This window comes from Kryptolebias marmoratus, linkage group LG11 (genome assembly GCF_001649575.2).
Source record: "Kryptolebias marmoratus isolate JLee-2015 linkage group LG11, ASM164957v2, whole genome shotgun sequence".
NCBI classification, from domain to species: domain Eukaryota; kingdom Metazoa; phylum Chordata; class Actinopteri; order Cyprinodontiformes; family Rivulidae; genus Kryptolebias; species Kryptolebias marmoratus.
The window spans coordinates 27,772,824-27,792,964 of NC_051440.1; the positions used below are offsets into that span (position 1 = coordinate 27,772,824).

Genomic DNA, 20,141 nt, shown 5'->3' on the forward strand with positions numbered 1-20,141 from the left:
GGCACCGGCAGGTACACAGGTAAACAGTTCTGGTGTCTTGCTGGACCAACAGCCTGTTCTGTCACGTGACTCTACAACGTCACCTGCGTGTTTCCGGTAGTTACGTGTCACAGGTGATGAAGATGAAGATGAAGATGATGAGGGTCAGCTGTGGAGGAATGTTCTGACGTCACTCCGCTGCTCTGACACCCGCACTTTCTATATTTACACTCAAGCTGTGCGTGTAAGTGCGCGAGATTTGCTGGCTCGCGCGCGCGCACGGAGATTTAGAAGAACGGACTGTTTCTGCAGCATCATCATCTTCATCATCATGAAACATCTGGCGACTTCTCAGCATGCACGTCATGCAACGCGCGCGTACACGGCGCCGTTAAAATGATGAAGATGAGGATGAGATGGAGAGAGGCGCTGCAGAGATGAAGGCAAAGATGAAGAAGATGGAGGATGAAGAAGCGGTTTTCTTACCTCTGCTGAAATAGCCGCTTCCTCCTCTTCATCAGCAGCTTCATCAGCAGATCCTCTTCATCAGCAGCTGACGGAGCCGCTCCTCCCCCTCCTCTCTGGGATTAACCCTTCAAGCTCTGGCGCGTCGGATCAGTGCAGGCAGGTCTGAGCTGATCGGTTATTGATCAGTTATTGATCACTCCTCATCGTCAAACGCAGTTACTAGCTGGACTGGCGTCTCCATGGCAACATCTCACTTCCTGTTTCCCGAGATTCCCGATGAAATCAGTGAATTTTAATTAAATACATCATAAACTTAGATTTAAATGTGAAAACTGCAAAAGTGACATAAAAATATTTCTATTAAAGGTTTTAGACTAAGATCATCTTATGTTGGAAAGTTGTAGCTTTTGGCTAAAAACTGAAAATAACTTTAGGGCTGTAGCCTCTGAAGGTTGCAGGTTCTCCTACCGGCCTTTCTGGGTGGAGGTTATATGTTCTCCCCCGTCTCCCCCTGTACCTGGCTTTACTCCAGCTTCCCCGGTTCCCTCCACACACCAGAAACTGAATGTTAGTTTCTCTGGTGACTCTAAACTGTCCCTAGGTGTGAATGAGAGGGTGAATGGTTGTTTGTCTCGTTTGTCTCTATGTGTCCCTGTGATGGACTGGAGACATGTCCAGGTGTCCCCCGCCTCTCACACAGTGACTACTGGAGACAGTAAAGAAGATGGATGGATGATGGTTGGATGATAAATGGATGGATGGATGGTTAGATGATAGATGGATGGATGAATGCATGGATGGATGCATGCATGCATGGATGGATGGATGGATGCATGGAAGCATGGATGGATGGATGGATGCATGGAAGCATGGATGGATGCATGCATGGATGGATGCATGGATGGATGGATGGATGGATAATGGATGCATGGATGGACCTTCAGGAGCCTTGTGTTGTGAGTGAATGTTGGGAATGACTCACACCAAACTTTAGTTCAATATCTGTAAAACTGCTGATTTGGAGCCATTTTTTGTGTTGGCTAATCTGATTTGATGTGGTGGCCATCTTGAATCAGATTAACTACAAAGGTTAAATAGATCTAGACATGTACCCAGTCATTCCTTTTTCAGAGTTTTGTTAAAAAACATCCAGTAGTTTATGAAAACTTTTGCTAACAGACAGATAGTCACACACAGGCAAAAACATTATCACCCGTCTGTCACCAGGGACCAAACCTAATGTGACCCAAAAATAAACCAATGAGAAATTCAAGATATACCTGAGAAAAACCTGACATAAGTCAGAGATGAGCATGAGATAAATCTGAACCAAAAATAAACTAGATAAATCTGAGATAAACTGATACACACCAGAGATGTATATGAGCTAAATATAACATGAACCAGAGATAAACTCAAGTTATACATGATACAAACCTGACATTAAATTGAACATAAACCTGAAAAGAACGAGAGATAAACCTAAAATAAATTATAAACTTGAGCTAAACCTGACATGAAAATAATAATGAACTGACACAAAGCTGACATAAACCAGAGAGAACCTTGATGAAAACTGGAGATTTATCTGAGATCTACCAGAATAATATATAAACTAAAAACAAATCATAGATCAATCTGGTTGGACATAAACTTGAAATAATCCAGAATAAATCTTGAGATAAACCCGAGTTTGTCCGAGCTTCAGTTTCCATGATTTGTTAATATCATAAGGTTTACCGACCTGTCAATCACGTGGGAAAGTTTCAGGTCAAACATAAAAAACATAAAGTTGAAACAATGAGACTTCACATTATTTTGATTCTTTTAATATTTCGGCACATTAAATTTGTTAGGAGCTGATATCAAAATAAAACACTAAAGAACACACACACACACACACACACACACACACACACACACACACACAATGAGTTTCTATTATGGAAATACAGTTTCCATAGCAACCAAAGTGCAGAATTCCTGCAGGAGGGTTCCCAGAGCGACACACAGCTTTACCTTGTTAACACACACACACACGCACGCACATGTACACACACACATGCACACACACACATGCACACACACATGTACACATACACAAGCACACACACGCACACATGTACACGCACACACACAGGCACTGGCTAGTTTGCTGATGAGACGGTTTGAGCTGCAGAAGACGCACACTTACATGCGTGTGCACACTAACATGCGTGTGCACACTTACATGATTGCACTGTGTGAGTTAAAGGTCGAGCAGTTTGTCCTTACAGTGATAGGGTTTCTGTTTAGTTCGTTTCAGGTCGTCACTCCTCAGATTCATCTTCATCGCACCGCTCCTCCTCCTCCTTCTCAGTAAGAAACACTGGATGTTGGATCTGGTCCTCTTTTGTTTCTTTGGTTCTGATGAAGTTTTAGTTTTCTGCTACAAGCCTTTCTTAGGGGAAGTTTAAGTCTGTGTTTTGTAAATTTATTGCCCCCGGTTTCTGTTTATTTTGTTCTGTTTGTAGCACAAGTGACAATAAAGTTAAATTTGAATACTGTGAACAAAACAATTGCAGTGGTGCAGAACTGCCAATAGGTGGCACTGATCCATAGTTCATGAACCTGATCAGGTTTTATTGATCTGTTGTAGGACATTAAAAATTACTTCAGCTGATTGAAACAGTTTCCTACAGATTCAAAGTTCATCTGCTTTTAATCACTTCATTTCAGGTGGTTGGGTTGTTCGAGTTGAACCAGCTGCAGAGGTCAAAGGTCGCTGTCACACGTGTCAGTGAACCTCCGTGTGTTTGCAGAGCCTGAATGAGCCTATCGGAGGGGAATAAACTCTAACTGTCTGCCTCCTCCTCCTCTCCTCCTTCTTCTTCTGGTGTTTGTGCAGCTCCACGATGCATGGCAGAGGAAGCTCCTGGTGAGACCACCTCTCTTATTCAACCTTAAACTTCATGTTTTCTCCTCATCAGAGGCTGACATCAGATCAGATGGACTTTCTGCCTCATCACTTTTTAAGTTACTGACAGTATTAAAGAATTCTCAGAAGATTTTTAGCTCTGGTCACATTTTTCACATTTTTTTCATGACATCACCTCTTCTATTTCTTATTTATGTTTTTGTTAAACTTGAGAAAACACAAAAATCACTAAATTTTGGTTAACCATTCCTGTTTTGGTTTATTGCCATTTTTTCCTCAGAAACTTGTTTAAACTTGTGTTGTTGAAGGAACATTTTAAACTAAATTCTGTGTGCTTGAGATAGTAAACTCCATCTATATAAGACATAAACACTGAGCACTGCTCACAGAGCTGAGTGTTCACTGTGTAGTTTTGGTTTCAGCTGCTGCTCCTTTGATGACTACAAACTGACCACTGAGTGGCTGCTGAACCAGACCAATCACCGCCCAAAGGTGGCGGTGATATGTGGGTCAGGACTCGGACTGCTGGCCGATGGAGCCACTAACAAACAGACCTTCAGGTATCAAGACATCCCCAACTTCCCTGTCAGTACAGGTAAGTGATCTCAGCTTCTGACTGCTTTGTCTGATTCAAGACAGCAACTGTTGGGACTTGACTGTGTTAGTGGAGTAGTTGTGAGTTGGTTACACACGAGGTGGGCAATATAACTTCAAAAATATGTCACAATATCTCTGTTACATTTTTAACTCTTCCTTCACCAACATGTCCATTCAGATCTGCTCTGATCACCACTCTCTCCTCCCTGGGAATACTCTCCATCACTTCATCCAGATCATTCCAGAGTTTCTCTGTCTCTTCTACATCCCATCCAACCTGTGGAGCAGAACCACTGACAACCTTCAGACACATCCCCCTGTCTGACTCTTTCCACCTCGACTCCATTCCTTCTAACTCCTCCTTCAGGACCAGCCCTCCTCCATGTCTCCTCCTGTCCACATCATGGTGAAACAGCTGAAAGCTGCCCCGATGCTGCGAGCCTTGCTGCTCTTCCTCACAGAACATCTACCTTCCTCCTCTGCATCATGTCAGCAGCTCTCTGCCTTCGCCTGTCGTTGTTCCAACCCTCAGTCCTACACTCGTCTGTCCTCTTGTCCCTCTGTCTCCTGGGACGTTTCCCTCCTCGTGGTCTTCCACTAACAGCAGCGGCGGTGGCGGTCGTTGTTAACCGGGCCTCGACCGATCCGGTACGGTGTTGCTTGGATGAACTCACATGTTAGTTTAATAAAACTGTTTTACGCCGGATGCCCTTCCTGACACAACTCTCACCATTTACCTGGGCTTGGGACTGGCAGGAGAGACACCTTGGCTTGTGGCTGGATTTTCTATTATATTTGTTGCAGCGCAGAGAAAAAAAACAATGAACATTTTATTTACTTGCAGGAAGAAGCATTTATTAATCTAAATTAGTTGAAGTATTTTTCTATAAGGTACCATGCATGTTGACAGTGTGAATGACATGAAAGAACCTGAACCTGTAAAGTTACAAAATAACTTTGGTAACTATGTTAACTGTATAAAAAGAAATATGTGTTCTAGTTCCAGGACACGAAGGCTGTTTGGTGTTTGGAAAAATTGAGGACACTTCGTGTGTCTTCATGAAAGGTCACTTCCATCTATATGAAGGTTACTCGCTCTGTCAGGTGAGTCATTATCACCTGTACAACTTCCCGTTTAGCTGTCCCATTGCTTCTATAAAGAAACTGTAACATGTTACTTAGAATTTAGCCATTTCACTGCCTGTGGAAAAGTGTAACCTGTTACTGCAGGTGAAGCAGTCCACCTGCTTGTGGGAGGAACTGTAACATGTCACTTACTATAAAATAATATTTATTTATTTATTTTACCTTTATTTCACCAGGAAAGTCCCACTGAGATTAAAAACCTCTTTTCCAAGGGAGTCCTGGCCAAGAGGCAGCAAGGTTACAGGACAAGAACAATTACACGATTTAAAACGCCATGCAAAGAATTATAAAAAACCGTTACAATTTAAAGATGGCTTCTCAAGTGCTTTCAATCTGGTCTTAAACGAACAGTAACATGTTATCAAACCTTTATCAGTGCCGCTGGCCATATAAAAGAATCATAATATGTTACTTATGTTACGTGTAGAAATGAACAGTAACATGTAATTCAGAGTTTAGCAGTCTGTGGAATGAAATGCAACAACATTTCTGGATCCCAAAAAGGTGTTAAAAACAAAAAGAGTTAAAAACATCATCTGGCGTTTAGTAGCCTCACTGCTTATGGAAAGGAAGTGTAACATTTTACTTGGAGTTTAGTAATTTTCCCTGTCTATAAAAAGATCTGTAACATGCTTCCAGGATTTAAGCAGTCTCACTCACTGTAGAAAGGAACTGGAACATGTTATTTGGAGTTTACTCCTCTCACTGTCTGTAAGAAGAACTGCAGCATGATATGGAAAGTTTCGCAGTCTCATTGTTAGTAGAAAGGAACTGGAACATGTTCTGCTTTTGTCTTCAGTCAGCTGAGACACTGAAGTAAACACTGAGCTGCAGCTAAGCTAACATGAACGTCTCTGTCCACCGATATTATTAGGTGACTTTCCCTGTGAGAATCTTTAAGCTGATGGGTGTTGAATCAGTGCTAGTGACGAACGCCTCTGGAGGAATTTGTCCAGACTTTAAAGTTGGAGACATAATGATCATTAAAGACCACATCAACCTGCCAGGATTTGCTGGGCAGCACCCGCTGTGTGGACCCAATGATGAGCGGTGAGATGGAGGACACACTGCAAAATGAAGTCCCATTTTCTTTGCCTTTAATTTGTCCTGTGTTTAGATTTGGGATCAGGTTCCCCTGCATGTCAGATGCCTATAGCAAAGATCTGAGGACTCTGGCACTGGATGTGGGCTCTGAGCTTGGCTGCAGCCACTTTCTTAGATCTGGAGTTTACTGCATGGTGAGCGGACCAAACTTTGAGACCATTGCTGAGGCCCGAATGCTGCTGACACTGGGCTGCGACTCTGTGGGTAGGACATATACATGTACATACGTCTGTCTTTAGTTTTGTCTTCAGTGACTGAGGAACAAACTAACTGCTTGTTGCCTCTGAAGGAAGAAAAGCATCAGAATGTTGTTAAACATGTTTGGTTCTGTTTTAATGAGCCAGTTAACCAAAATGCCACAACCAGTCACTGAATTTACACACTCAGGTGTTTGAGTTTTTAAATCAAAACCATGCGTTCCTGTCAGCCTCTCTGAATTCAGTTTAATGAGACAAAGCAAAGTTCTAAAGCCAGCATGTTAAATTAAAGGGTTAAACTGCTCCTGATCGTGTCTTGTGTTCTTCAGGTATGAGTATGGTTCCTGAGGTGACTGTGGCCAAACACAGTGGACTCAGAGTTCTTGGTCTGACCCTCATCACGAACAAGGTCCCTGAAATATCTGCAGCAAAATCCTAATGGGTTACTGTGTGGCACATTGTTTAACATGTTTACCTGCCATTTAACACTGCAGGTGTCTCTGGACTACAGCCGTGAGGAAAAGGTGAACCATGACGAGGTTCTGGAGATCTGCAAGATGAGGGCAGAGCTTCTGCAGAAACTCGTCACAACACTGATTGGTCGCTGCCAGCTTCAGAGCATCAACAGACACTGAGTCTCACCTGAGACTGATCTGACACTTCCCTGAGATTTACCTGCTTTGCACCCAACTCTCACCTGAAACTCAAATAAAACTCACCTGAGACTGATCTAAAAGTTGTTCATTTGTGATCTTCACTGCAGTCCATCTGGTTTTCCTTTTCACAATAAAACTGAAGATTGGACAGTTTCTTCTTTTGTTTTTTTCTTCTTCTTTTCCAGTTTATTTTTCTTGAGCCACAAAGTAACTCAATGTTTTCTTTTTTACTTTTTACTTTGAGTTTTTGTTTTTTACACAACACACATACATACACACAAAAGAACAGAATTAGAAAATACAGAACAAACAGTTATGAGGTGAACAGAAACTTTCCTTTCACACATACTGAGCAGGAACACAATCATTAACAGTTTATCATGTTTTAGATACATGCATCATTTTTCTCCCAGTTTTCTTTGTACTCACTAGAGTGTGTCATTTGCTCCATTAGGTGATGTTCAATTATATCAAGGAAGAGGCCAGTAGTGGGCAGTGTTTTTGAAGTGCTGACCTTTTTAATAAGAGATAAGAGATGTTTATCCACGCCTTAAGGTACTAACAGAAAACTTCAAAGTTTGGGAAATGATAGTAGGAGCCATATATTATTCCTCTCTTTCTCTCTCTCTCTAATAGCTGACCTTTTCTGTGCTGTCATGTGTGGGCGTGGCTCTGCCTCTGGGCGTGGCTCTGCCTTTGGGCGTGGTCTGCTATTAGTGTGAGTGTGTGCAGGTGGTCATGTTGGTGGGGTGAACATGGCTGAGCAACTCTCTGTTGACCGTATCAAACAATCCTGATGGAAATACCACAGCACAGTGATAAGAAATGCAACACCAAGCAAAGTAAGTGTTTTGATTGTCTTAAGCCTGTGAAATGGAGCAATAAAGTCCTCGGAGAAAAAGATTAATGCGTCTTCAGGACACACCCGTGTCTTAGCCTGCTGCGGCTTTTGGTAATTTGTTTAAAATATGTTTTTTCGCTGCAATATTTTGTCAACAGAAAATTGTTTGGTTGTTGGTGCAGTTTTTTGATGTTTGAGATGTTTGCAATGTGAACTTTGATTAGAAATGGCCCATTTATTCACAAACTTGCTGCTGCTTTAGTGTGACTATCACAGTTGACTTTATTGGATGATGTGGCTTCTTTATAAGCTTTTGGGTTGTTCTTTAAGCAAATATATTCCCCTGCTAGGTCTAGCGGTACATTCACATCAGGTGTTTGTACTGTTTTGTTTGTTGGGTACATTTGATAGTGTTTTTTATTCATGCGTTGTGCTTGGGAGTGCCACCATAGTTCTGGTTCTAAGTCAGTCTGTCTGGTTCGAGACTATGGGTATGCAGGTACATAAATACCTACCGCTAGTATGCACAGAAGTTTAGCTTAATCTGTTGGATAGTTTAAAGGGGAATAAAAGACAACAAATTGTGCTGGGTGAAAATAAGGTACTGTGTGTTTGGGTAAAATAGGAGATATTTTGTAATGGCTGAATTATTCTGCAAATGAAAAATGGAGTTAAATGATATCGGGTTGTATGTTATAAATGAAATGAGTGAAAAGAGACAAAGCTTACTCATAAGGCTTTTGAATATAAATTAGAAAAACTCCAAGAACAACGCCAGTTAATGTGAAGAACATTAAAGGTCTAATAAAAGAAATTAAAGACCCAGTGCAAAGTGCTGATACTGCTGAAAAGGTAAAAACATCCAGAAAATATATAAATAGTGTCATTATTTCTATGCTACCTCTTGCTACCAAAAAAAAAAAAAATTGCTTTGTTTGACAGTGTTGAGGAACATAAAACTGCCTTTTTGGAGGAGACAAATAAATGGCTGCTGGAGGTGCCACTCTTACACAGGGTGCCGTTGCTCCATATTGCACTGTTTCTGAGGATAAGGAGAGCACTTTAAAGACCAAGTGATAGTGTGTCAAAGAGATTAAATAAGGGGGGTTCAGTGGTGAGCACATCTTTGTCTACTACATCATCAGCTAGATTGAGAGCTGAGGCTGAAACGGCTGCTCTCATGGCTCGCCAGAAGCTGTTGAAAGAGAAACATGCTCTGGAGGAACAGCAAGAACTGTTAAAGGAAAAGGGAGGAGTTGGATTTGGACATGGAGCTGGCAGCATCTATGGCTAAAGAGAGTGTGTTAAGGTCTTTAGGAGGGTCTTGTGTGTCTTACATTTCTGTTAAAACAGATGGAATGAACTCTTATTTAAGAGAACACAGTTAAATGCTGCTCACTGTTCAGCCAATAACTATGGAGGCTGCATGTGATGCTTTGCCTTCAGGTTATGCATCTGTGAGGCCTAAGACAAATAGAAACATCGCTTCGCCCTCCGCTCCGGCTCGGCACTCTGCTTGGCCCTCTGCTCTGGCTTGGCCCTCTGCTCTGGCTTGGCCCTCTGCTCTGGCTTGGCCCTCTGCTCTGGCTTGGCCCTCTGCTCCGGCTTGGCCCTCTGCTCCGGCTTGGCCCTCTGCTCCGGCTTGGCCCTCTGCTCCGGCTTGGCCCTCTGCTCCGGCTTGCCCTCTGTTTCTACCTTGCCTGCTCCTGTGACTGGGGCCGGTTTGCATGAAGGTGTTCAGTCAGTTTCTCACTTTCAGCCTGATCCTACTACATCTGCAACTGAGAACAATTGTGATCAATGTTTTCTTGCAGTTTTGGAAAGGCTAAATCAAATTGCATCCTTATTGGTTGAACAACAGTCACTGTTTCTCTTACCTAAGCAAGATTTCCTAGTTTTTATGGTGATCCTCTACAGTATCAAATCTTTTATAAGAGGATTTGAACTCAATGTTGAAGGGAGAACACAACATCGTAAGAACTGTTTGTATTTCCTTGAGCAATTTACAAGAGGTCAGCCTAGGGATTTGATCCGAAGCTGCCAACATTTGCCTGCTTCGCATGGTTACATTAAGGCAAAGTCGTTACTTCAAGAACACTTTGGTGAGCCATACAAAATAGCTTCTGCTTACATAAATAAGGTACTTTTATGGCCAATGATTAAATCTGAAGGCATTAAAGCTTTACAGGCCTATAGTCTATTCTTGCAAGAATGTTATAACTCTAAAATTGGGTGATCGTTGGAGGAGTGTGGCGTGCGATATTCAGGAGAAGGTTGGTCACAGAGCCACATTTTCGAGTTTATTGAGAGGCAGGTCAATATGGCAAGTGACCCTTTGTTAGGAAGCATACAGGATGTTCCTGTCATAAAAAGGGAAACTATTAAGAAGGCTAGAGGCAGTACCTTTGCCATTACTACAAGACCTGGTGAGAAAAGCGTGAATTCCCCAGTTAGTGTGCTTATTTTGTGGAGCTGGACATTTTTTTTATGTTTGCCGTCTTTTGGATAAAAGGACACAAAATGAAAAGATACAATTTTTGGATGTCTGTGCATTGGGTTAGGGTTAAGTAAAGATTGCAGAAAACGTTTGACATGTAAAATATGCAATCTTAGACATCCTACGTTGTTGCATGTCCACTGCAAAGAAAAACAAAAGAGCTCAACTCGGGTCAGCCGTGACTCTGCAATGGAGAGAAAAGGTGCTGTCGTCTCAGTTCAGTCCAGCGGTTTGACTGGAGCTGGTGATCAGGACTGTACGGTGAAATCCAAAAAGGGAAATGAGATTTTTGTCACGCATGCATTCTTGGATCCAGGAAACACTCCTTCATTTTGTACAGAGCGATTAATGAACCGACTTAATAATACAGGGAAGAAACTTCTTAGGACTGCGGGACAGGAGAACGTTGTGGACAGCTACATGTTGTCAGATTTGGAAGTTGCTGGGTTTGATTCTAACAACTTTTGTGGCTTACCTCAGATTTTCACACAAAGATTTCCTGTTAATCGGGGTAATATTCCACACTCAGAAGACCTCCAAAGATGGCTGCATTTGCGTCATTTAAAAATACCTGATTGGTACTAATGTACCTCAAAGCTTTAGAGCCATGAGAGGTGATTCGTGGGATGCGTGGGAGTCCCTGTGCAATCAAGACCATCCTGGGTTGGACAGTAAATGGTCCACTCCGAGGAGACTGTCAGATCAATGATCATTGTTTACAACCAGATATCACAGTGAATCGAATTTCTGTGGCAAGGCTTGATGAGCTTTGGATGAGGCAGCTGAAGATGGATTTTCCTGAAACCTTGCAGCATGAACAATTTGGCTTTTCTAAGGAGGATGAGATTTATTGAGTCTGTTTCAGGGTCTGCTAAACTCATCAGTGGTCATTACACTATTGGTTTGCCATCAAAATGCCAAATAATAAGATAAATGTGGAACAACGTGTTGAGCCTAAAAAGACGTTTAAAAAAAGATTTGTTTCGTTATGATTATGTTATGTTCATGACTGAGATGCTGGCTGATGGCTATGCTGAGAAAAGTCCAACTGAGCGTTTGGCCCGTTGTGATGGAAGGGTGTGGTATTTACCCCGTCATGGGGTGTGTCATCCCAAAAAGAAGAAACTGCGGGTAGTTTGTGATTGTGGAGCCACATTTCAGGGAATATCTTTGAACTCACAGCTGCTTCAAGGACCAGATCTCACAAGTTTGTTGATAGTTCTCACAAGGTTTCGCAAAGAGCCTGTGGTGCTCATGGCAGATATCAAGGCTATCAGGTTAGGGTGCCATCAAAATACTCTGACTTGTTAAGATTCTTATGGTGGCCTGATGGAGCTTGTTGAGTACAGAATGATGGTACATCTGTTTGCTGCTGCTTCTTCCCGTAGTTGTGCATGTTTTGCTTTAAGGAAATGTGCTATAGACAATAAAAAGCACTTTAGCCCCTTGGCAGTTAACACCGTTCTGCATCATTTTTATGTTCATGCTTAGTGTCTGTTGGCTCTGAACAGGAAGCGGTAAGAGCTTGGTGCCCTATGAGCTGAGGGTGGGTTTAAGCTCACGAAATGGAGTAACAGACGCTCAGTTCTCGCTGCTACACCTCAGGAAGAGCGAGCTAAAGAAGTGAAGGATCTAGACTTGGATAATGATGTCCTGCCTGTGGAGCGTGCAGTGGTGTGTCCAGTCCGATTCATTCAAGTTTAAAATCACACTCAAAAACCATCAAGTTCAGCGTTCAGATTCACTCTTTTATTAGGAAACTTGTTTGCTCTCACTGAGCATGTGCAAACAATCACATGACAGTCTTTGACTCAATGTTTTCTGTTGGTAGAGCTGATTAATCAATCATTAATTAAAACTCGACAGATGTCTCATCGTTATATATCAGGAGAGGGTTGGGCCTCTGCACACAGCAATGTGATTGGTTGCTGTGGTTCAACAGTTGTCAGTGTTGTTAGGATCCTTTAGTGCTTCTGATCATCGTCTCCAACATATTCCACTGATCCGGAGTCACCTGAAACAGACGTGTTCATAAAAACAGCGCCCTGAACAAACACCGGTCAGATCAGCTGATCGATCGGCTTCACTCACCCTGCGCAGCTCATTAAACTCTCCCGCCATTAACACAAATTCTCCTCCATCAAATCGAATCACCTGAGAACAGAAACACAGTTACCAGGTGGACAAACCAGAACCCTGATCCAGGACCAGTGGAAACTCACAGCTCCAGACATCCAGGTGGCATAGTCGCTGCTCAGGTAAGCTGCTAGGTTTGCAAGTTCCGCTGGCTTTCCGAGTCGACCCGTTGGTATGCGGTCAATCGTGGTCTTCTCAAAGGTTCCGGTTGGGTCCAGACGGCTAAAGGCTCCCTAAAAACAACAAACAAACAAGTAACAACAGCAAAGAGCAAGGAAATCAGAACCTGGGGTCACATGGGCAGTACCTTTGTTCTAATTGGTCCAGGCTGGATGACATTGAACCTGTGACCATAGCGCCCCCACTCTGCAGCCAGAGACCTGACACACAACATGAACTGTGTCACTATGGCAAAGCATCTATTCAGAACAGTGCCAACATCATGGCGTCAGATTGATCTGGAGTCTGACTGACTTATAAAGCGCCTCAACTCCGGCCTTCGCTGATGCACTTGGGACCACAAAACCAGAACCGGACTCGGCGTAGATGGTGGTGATGGCCAGGAAGGAGGCTCCTAATAAGAAGGAAAAAAATCAGACAACGATGTGGCTCTAAATCAGCCCTGGATCTATGATTCTCAGTCCAGTTTCTTCTAGACCAGTCTCTGACCTCCCTGCTTCTGGATCAGTCACCTTTCTGATTCTGGATCAGTCTCTTTCCAAGCTCCAGAGTGACAAACGCCGTCCCATTCAGGACTATGTCAGTGATGCTCTTCCAGCCGTTTGGAGACAGGCGTTCTGTTGGAGAGATGAAGTTTCCTGCTGCATTGTTGATGATCATCTGCACCAATCAGAACACAGCATACTGTGATGTCATCACAAACAGTCACTGTAGGCAAAGTTCTGTGGACATTTAAACATCTGAAGGTTCAGGTTCATGTATTCAATCACCCCCTTGGATGTTTTCTGCTTTTATTGCTGTCATAATTTATCAAGGTCAATATCAATTGGCCTTCTTTACAAAAGAAAAGTAAAAGGCCGTCCTCACCATCTGAGTGACCGTGAAGAAGAAGAATGAGGCCATCAAGACACCTGGAAGCTTTCTGAAGAAGCTTCAGCGGGTCAGATGGGATCGACTGAGCCTTCTTCAGCAGTCTAAGCTTTATGAGAGAGTCACTGTTAAAATAAAGAGTTGAAACTAAATCTCAACTAGAGTTTGTTTTGATTGTTTAGAGCAGTGGTTCCCAAAAAAAAAGAGAAAAATCAACTGGGCACACACGTTGTTCAGCAGACATAAACACATTTTCTGTTTGAAGTTTATTTCACACTTCAGGTTGCAATAAAACAAACTACCAACCATCTTTTCAGTGAAACACTTCTGTGTAACTGTTTGGTTATTTTAGTTCTATACTGTAGAAGAGGATTCTTTGCTGTCAGTGTTATTTCAAACATGTTTCTTTTTTTTATTTTATTTGTAACAATATTCAACTTTGTCATATTTGCTACACTTTGGTCTGGAAGCATATTTTGTGATGCTTCATCTTCTGCCTTACGTTTAGGGAGCCCCACTACCGAAACTTGGCGCCAGTTGTTTAAACAACAGAAGCGCCATGCACAACGTTGGCCCTGTGTTGTTGCTGTTTTTTAAACTTATGGGGATTCTCCTGAGACTTCAGGAAGAGAGGCGCAGTGGAAGAAATGCTCTGGATGCTGCGATTGTTGCGCGGAGTAGGACAGCTGTTATCAGCCGGAGGTTTCAGGCTTTACAGGCCTTCAGCTGGGGGACAGACGGCAGAAACGCTGCAGGGTAAGCTAACGCTGTTGTTTCTATTCCTACCTTCGCTCTTTATGCTTGCATCTGGCCACACCCACAACCAATGACTACTTTTAGAAATTTCGGTACCGTTAGTTTTAGCATTGTCATATTTTAGCTTATTTAGCCTTCCTATACATTTAGTTTAGTTTAGCTTCGCTCATACTTTAGATATTGTTAGATTCCTAATTGTTGTTTAGTTCTCCATCCATCCATCCTCCTCCCGGTGGCCCAGATCATTTAGATTATTTTAGCTACTATTTTGACTGTCTCAGCTCATGCTTAGATATGTCTGGTTTCGTGATTTTATTTAGATTATCCTATATTTCATTTAGATTATACATGATTGATGTTTTTCTTTTTTGTGTTTCATTATCTATTGGATTCTGTTGTTGTTTCTGTTGTAAAACGCTTTGGATCGCCTTGTTGCTGAAAAGTGCTATATAAATAAATTTCACTTCACAATGAGTAAACAGGAGCTAAACTTGCGTCACCCACAAAAGCAGGGCTGGCCCACTGGCCCTACTCCGAAGTAGGGACCAAAAAAGCAGGGACCGGCCTCAAAAAAATGTCGGTGGAAACGCATGCAAAGCAAGCCGAGTAGAGTGGAGCCGGGACCTTTAGAGCCGGTGGAAAAGGGACATTAGAGACTCTAATCAAGATTTATTCTGAGTGGCTTTGAAGACAGCCTGCTCTTGGTAGATTTATACATGTCCCATATTCTTTCCATTTCTTTCTGGATTTAACAGAATTCCTGGGGATGTTTAGGACCTTCGAATTCTTTTTGGATCCATCCCCTGGCCTGTACTTTTCAGTAATTGTTTCTCTAAGTTGAATTAGGACAGTCACTTAAAAGGGGGTGAATATTTATGCAAGCACTAATTTGACATATTTTATTTAATTGCTTTACTCTGTAGAAATTTGATTTCATTTTGACATTGAAAAGGTTTTTTTTTTTTTGTAAAACCCAACTTATATTTACCATAATTGATTCATGGTAGCAATAAAAGCATCAAACATCCAGTACTTTTTATAAACCCTGTAGTTACATCAGGAAGTCCGGTCAGCGACACCATCTGGTCCACACAATGAGACACGTCCCGAGGATCTCTGACATCACACTGGACCGCGTGGACCTGAAGACACAGACAAAATGTCCTGTTGGTTCTGACTCGGTCAGACTAACAGAGCTAGGTTTGGTTCTGAATTTTCACCTCATTTCCAGTCTGGCTTGTGATCTCCTCTGCAGTTTGCTGCAGAACGTCCAACTTCCTGATCAGACAAACAGCGAATCAGGAAGTTATGAACAAACAGTTACACAGAGGCAAACAAGAAGTAAAGAACAGAGAGAAAGAGAACAAAGAGGAAGTCAGGAATTTAAAGTGCATTGGGGTGATCTGACCTCTGACCTGCTGGCTATGACACACTGTGCTCCCAGCTGGGACAGAACGGTGGTCATGGCCCGGCCCAGTCCGGTTCCACCCCCTGTGATGAAGGCCACTTTGTTGTTGAAGCTTCCTGCCGGCAGCATGACTCCTTCGGCTGGAGGGAAGAACCTCGAGTGAGGAGCAGAACCGGTCTGAAGACCTGCAGAGCTGTGGAACCATGACTGAGACAGAACAGACAATTATGTTCAGACAAACATGGATCCAACTGAGACTCCTGGGTGTTCTTAGCCTGGTGAAATGGGTTGAATATTTTCTTCTGACAACAAACAGAACTAAAGAAAAATATCAGAATCATTCAGCGTAACCCAAAGTTCTAATTCTATCAAACTCATTTGGTTCTGAGTGTTTGAAGCTTTTGGGTCAGTCAGAGATGATAGGTGACCAATAATTGAGGATCTTTTTCATTCCTCCTTGTTCTGAAGACTGTTTTTGTTTCTTAAAGGAGATGATAAAAAAGCACTAAAGCCCCTTTTCCAATTCTTATCACAGACCAGAACCATCTAGATCCAAGGTCACCAAATAGTGGGCTGCGGTCCAGATCCAGACCCCCCAAAAAATTTACGTGGTCCAAGATTGGTTATTGAATTTCAGCAAAACATTTTTTAAACTCCACATTTTTTCTTACATTTGCCATAGTTCATTTTATCTGTGCAGCTTTTGTGGCCTTTATGGTCATTTCTGTGGTTTATCTGATCAAGTTAACGTTTATTTCATTTAAAAAATTCACTGACAAATGAGCTGCACGAAGAGTAAAATATAAAAGCACTGCAGGGAGGAACAGACACAATACAAATACCACATGACACTAAAGAATGTGAAATTAAATAAAAACAACACAAATCAAGATGTCTTGCTGAACTACAAAAGCAAAAGAATAAACATTTCTTTAAAGGGGGAAAAGGTCTAAAGTTAAGAGCAAAAAGAAATAAGTACAAAACAATAATTCATGATAAGAAGAGTAACTAGAAACGGGAAAGGATGGAAATTAAACTAAATCTTTAAAAGAGAACGGCCTTCAAATTGTGATTGAAAACACAACTGAACTTTATTTATAAAGAACTTTTTACACCTGATGGCTGGTGGACTACACAAGTTCTAAACCTGCTAAATAAAATGGTGCAGTGGTAAAGATCTGCTCTTTGCTGAAGCTCCAAAAAATGAGCGACTCAGACCAGCAGCAGCTTTCTGGTTCCGTACGGATCTAGAACCACAGTTTGACTCTGTTCCACCTTCAGACCAGCAACATTCAGAATTTCATTTCATTTTGAATCTGAATTTCAAAATTTCATTTTCAGATTTAATTAGCTGCACTTTATAAAAGAATGTGTTCATTGGTAACACTTTCATTTCTGAAAGGTGGCAACCGAAGCCAAGGCCCATTATCATTGTGATGTCATCAATGATGTCATCATTAAGAGACTGAGCTAGCAAAACTCCAGCTAGGTCATATGGTCATTTAAAGAATGTAGGATCCGGGTCGTGATCTGGATCTTCACCAAAACTTTATAATTTGTTCTTTGTGACAACTTCAACATTTCCTGAAAATGTAATCAAATCCGTTCATTACTTTTTAGGTAAAGTTGTGCACAGACAGACAAACGCTACTGAAAACATGACGTCAACAAGCAGGACTCCCGCCACCTGCTGGTGACATCAGGAACTGCAGCTGCCCACACGGAGGAGGCGGGAAACTGGGTGAAAGGTCAACTTTAACCCGCGTCGATCACTGATGCTTCTCTGACGTCACATCGGACGTACCGCAGCACGTCAGTGAATGAACTGGTTCTGAAGTTCGGGCTCACCTGCAGAACTTTGGTTCTGGACGCTCTCAGACACTGTTTACTGCAGAACACGGCGTTCGCCATCTTTGTTTTAGAGCTGGTGACGTATAACCGGACCGAACCAACATGGAGGGGGGTTCGTAAAGGCCTGTTCTTAAAGAAATGCATGTCGCTCGCCGCCTTTCCTGCCACTGTTTGAAATTAGAACCATCTGATGATGAAAAGATGGGGTTTTAGTCAGAAGAACTTTATAATCAGGACCGAACCCCCCCGAACAGTGGTTCAGTCCAGATCTGACCACGATCACCTGGTACCGTAATAACTGTTCGTGTCTCAGATTTCTGTCTCAAAAAATCCTGGAGGACTCCGAACCAGACCGACCGGTACCGACTCTGGACCGACACGAGTCACGTGGGTATCGATTATTGATCGAGGGAACTTCCGGTTCCGCGCATCTTACTGGACTCTTGCTGAGCGCGCGGACAGTTACGGTACCGGTTCCTGTGGCGGCTCGGTACCGATGACAGAGGAGCGAGACTCTGGACCCAAGCTGGTTCTAATCTTTAGTGGGAAGCGGAAGTCTGGAAAAGATTACGTGACAGATCTGATCCAGAACCGGTAAGGTCCAGGTTCTCAGTCGACCCAGTTGGCTGATGAACACCTGAAACCAAGTGCTGATGTTTACTAAACACCGTGTTTGTTTGGAGTCACGTGATGTTGGGACCAAACTGTTGTTGGGGAAACCCTTTAGGGAACCTTTTCTCAGTTCTTGTACGTTTACACCAAAGTTCCGAATGGACAGAGAAAATCAAACTGTCCAATCAGAGTAACTGAACTCGTTTAACTCAGAACAATGAATGTTTCTTTGTCAGCAGAACCGACACCTTCGGCGCAGAACTCTATAAAACCGTCCTGTTGTTAAAAACTGGATCAGAGGGAATCATCTGTTTCTGAGGGACAGACTGAGCATGTGCACGAGCGTGCTCAGTTTGTTTCTGACCTGACTCTGCAAAAAACAGAAAAGTAGATCCAGTTCTGAATCTTTAGTTTTATCGGTTTATATTTCAACAGAATAAAATTAGGATGTTCGACATTAAATAAAACATCTTCTGCAGTTTGGGCTTGGAGGCATGCTGCGTCGTGCGTCTCTCAGCACCTCTCAAACGGCAGTATGCTCAGGTGAGGTCACACCTGTTCACCAGCTGTATGCATGTCGTGCTGCTACGGTTACATGTAACTGACCTCTGCTGGTTCTGCAGGAACACGGTCTGGACCTGGACCAGCTGCTGGGACCTGGCCCGTACAAGGAGCAGCATCGGGCCGACATGATCTGTTGGGGAGAGAGCTGCCGGAACCAGGACCCTGGTTTCTTCTGTCGCCTAGCAACAAGAGGAGTCCGGCAACCTGTGTGGGTATGTATTTAAGACATCGTTACAACAACAACAGAGCTGAGGCCACCTGATTGGTCATTTCCCCAGTGATGTCATAGTCATGATCTGGTCTTTAATTTGACCTAAATCAGTGCTGCCTGGTGCTGATTAACTCAGATGGTCCTGCAGCAATGCATGCTGGTAAAAACTCTGACCTTCAGTGGGTCACAGACTGAAAGGCAGGACAGGTGTTCTTATGGTTCCCTATTAGTATCATCATGTTTGTTTATATATGGATATATTGTATGGTATATCTGATTGGTCAGTTGGTTGATGCCACTCTGCTCTGATTGGTCAGTTGGTTGATGCCACTCTGCTCTGATTGGTCAGTTGGTTGATGCCACTCTGCTCTGATTGGCCAGGTGGTGAGTGATGCACGGCGGCTTTCAGACATTCAGTGGTTCCAGTCGAAGTTTCCTAACCAGACTCACAACATCAGAATTCAGTGTTCAGAGGAAACCAGGGCACAAAGGGGGTGGAGTTTTACACCAGGTAAGGCTACCTGTGTGATTGTTGACCTGTGTGATTGTTGACCTGTATGTCTGCTCAAATCTCAGCTGCTGATGACGTGTGGTTGGCTTCCTGTGTATCTGCTCGCCTCCCTCTCAGGTGTGGATGATGCAGAGTCAGAGTGTGGGCTGGACAGTGGCGTTGAATTTGATTGGCTCATCACTAACGAGGCTGAGGCCCTCCCGCTGGACGAGCAGCTGCAGCCAATCCTGAAGCTGGCAGAGGAAGCAGCTTCATCAGTCACTCACTGCTGATCAATAAACTTAATGACTGATTGCTTTGTTTCTGTTGATTAATAGTTAATAAACATCTTCATTCATGTGAGCCAGGCTAACAAAGACCCTAACGACCCTCCATTGTGAGGGAAGTGTAATCTGCACGTGAATCAATCTCACATAACATCTCAAGCAGTTTAAAAGCTTGAAACTCTAGGGTTTTTTGATTTGAGAACAGTCCTCCTTTGGGAAGTGAAAAGTCTTTAACTACAGAAAAGACCTCCAGTTGTTTTGGTACTTTTTGCTTTTTTTGGATTTACCATGTCCTGGATAACTGAGACTCCACACCAGCTTACTAAGAGCTTCATTTAAAAGGCTTTTTTTTTTTTTTTTTTTTTTTTTTTTTC

The 20,141-nt window shown here is 42.8% G+C and overlaps 3 protein-coding genes across 5 annotated transcripts; 2 read left to right on the forward strand and 1 right to left on the reverse strand.

Moving 5' to 3' along the window:
* The first annotated feature begins 3,233 nt into the window (after window positions 1-3,233).
* Window positions 3,234-7,145, forward strand: pnp4b (purine nucleoside phosphorylase 4b). The gene is made up of 7 exons (XM_017404026.2): window positions 3,234-3,364; window positions 3,787-3,959; window positions 4,962-5,065; window positions 5,982-6,157; window positions 6,225-6,415; window positions 6,738-6,817; window positions 6,903-7,145. Exons 1-7 carry the CDS (start codon window positions 3,342-3,344, stop codon window positions 7,041-7,043), a joined length of 888 nt encoding a protein of 295 aa, XP_017259515.1. The 5' UTR covers window positions 3,234-3,341; the 3' UTR covers window positions 7,044-7,145.
* Window positions 7,146-7,792: 647 nt separating this feature from the next.
* Window positions 7,793-19,794, forward strand: pmvk (phosphomevalonate kinase). Of its 3 annotated transcripts, XM_017404025.3 has the most exons (5): window positions 17,921-18,197; window positions 18,695-18,758; window positions 18,839-18,991; window positions 19,372-19,501; window positions 19,619-19,794. In XM_017404025.3, the coding sequence occupies exons 1-5, from the start codon at window positions 18,100-18,102 to the stop codon at window positions 19,771-19,773; spliced, it is 600 nt and encodes a 199-aa protein (XP_017259514.1). In that variant the 5' UTR covers window positions 17,921-18,099; the 3' UTR covers window positions 19,774-19,794. The 3 variants fall into 3 exon arrangements, with proteins under 3 accessions (XP_024859012.1, XP_017259514.1, XP_024859013.1); XM_025003244.2 differs by lacking the exons at window positions 17,921-18,197; window positions 18,695-18,758 and adding an exon at window positions 7,793-7,906; XM_025003245.2 differs by lacking the exon at window positions 18,695-18,758 and having other exon boundaries at window positions 17,922-18,197.
* On the reverse strand, window positions 12,130-17,897 carry decr1 (2,4-dienoyl CoA reductase 1, mitochondrial). Its single transcript, XM_017404024.3, has 10 exons — window positions 17,601-17,897; window positions 15,760-15,959; window positions 15,565-15,622; window positions 15,400-15,486; window positions 13,231-13,378; window positions 13,013-13,112; window positions 12,846-12,918; window positions 12,625-12,771; window positions 12,494-12,556; window positions 12,130-12,416 (listed from the first exon to the last, which is right to left on the reverse strand). The coding sequence occupies exons 1-10, from the start codon at window positions 17,745-17,747 to the stop codon at window positions 12,357-12,359; spliced, it is 1,083 nt and encodes a 360-aa protein (XP_017259513.1). The 5' UTR covers window positions 17,748-17,897; the 3' UTR covers window positions 12,130-12,356.
* Window positions 19,795-20,141: the final 347 nt, after the last annotated feature.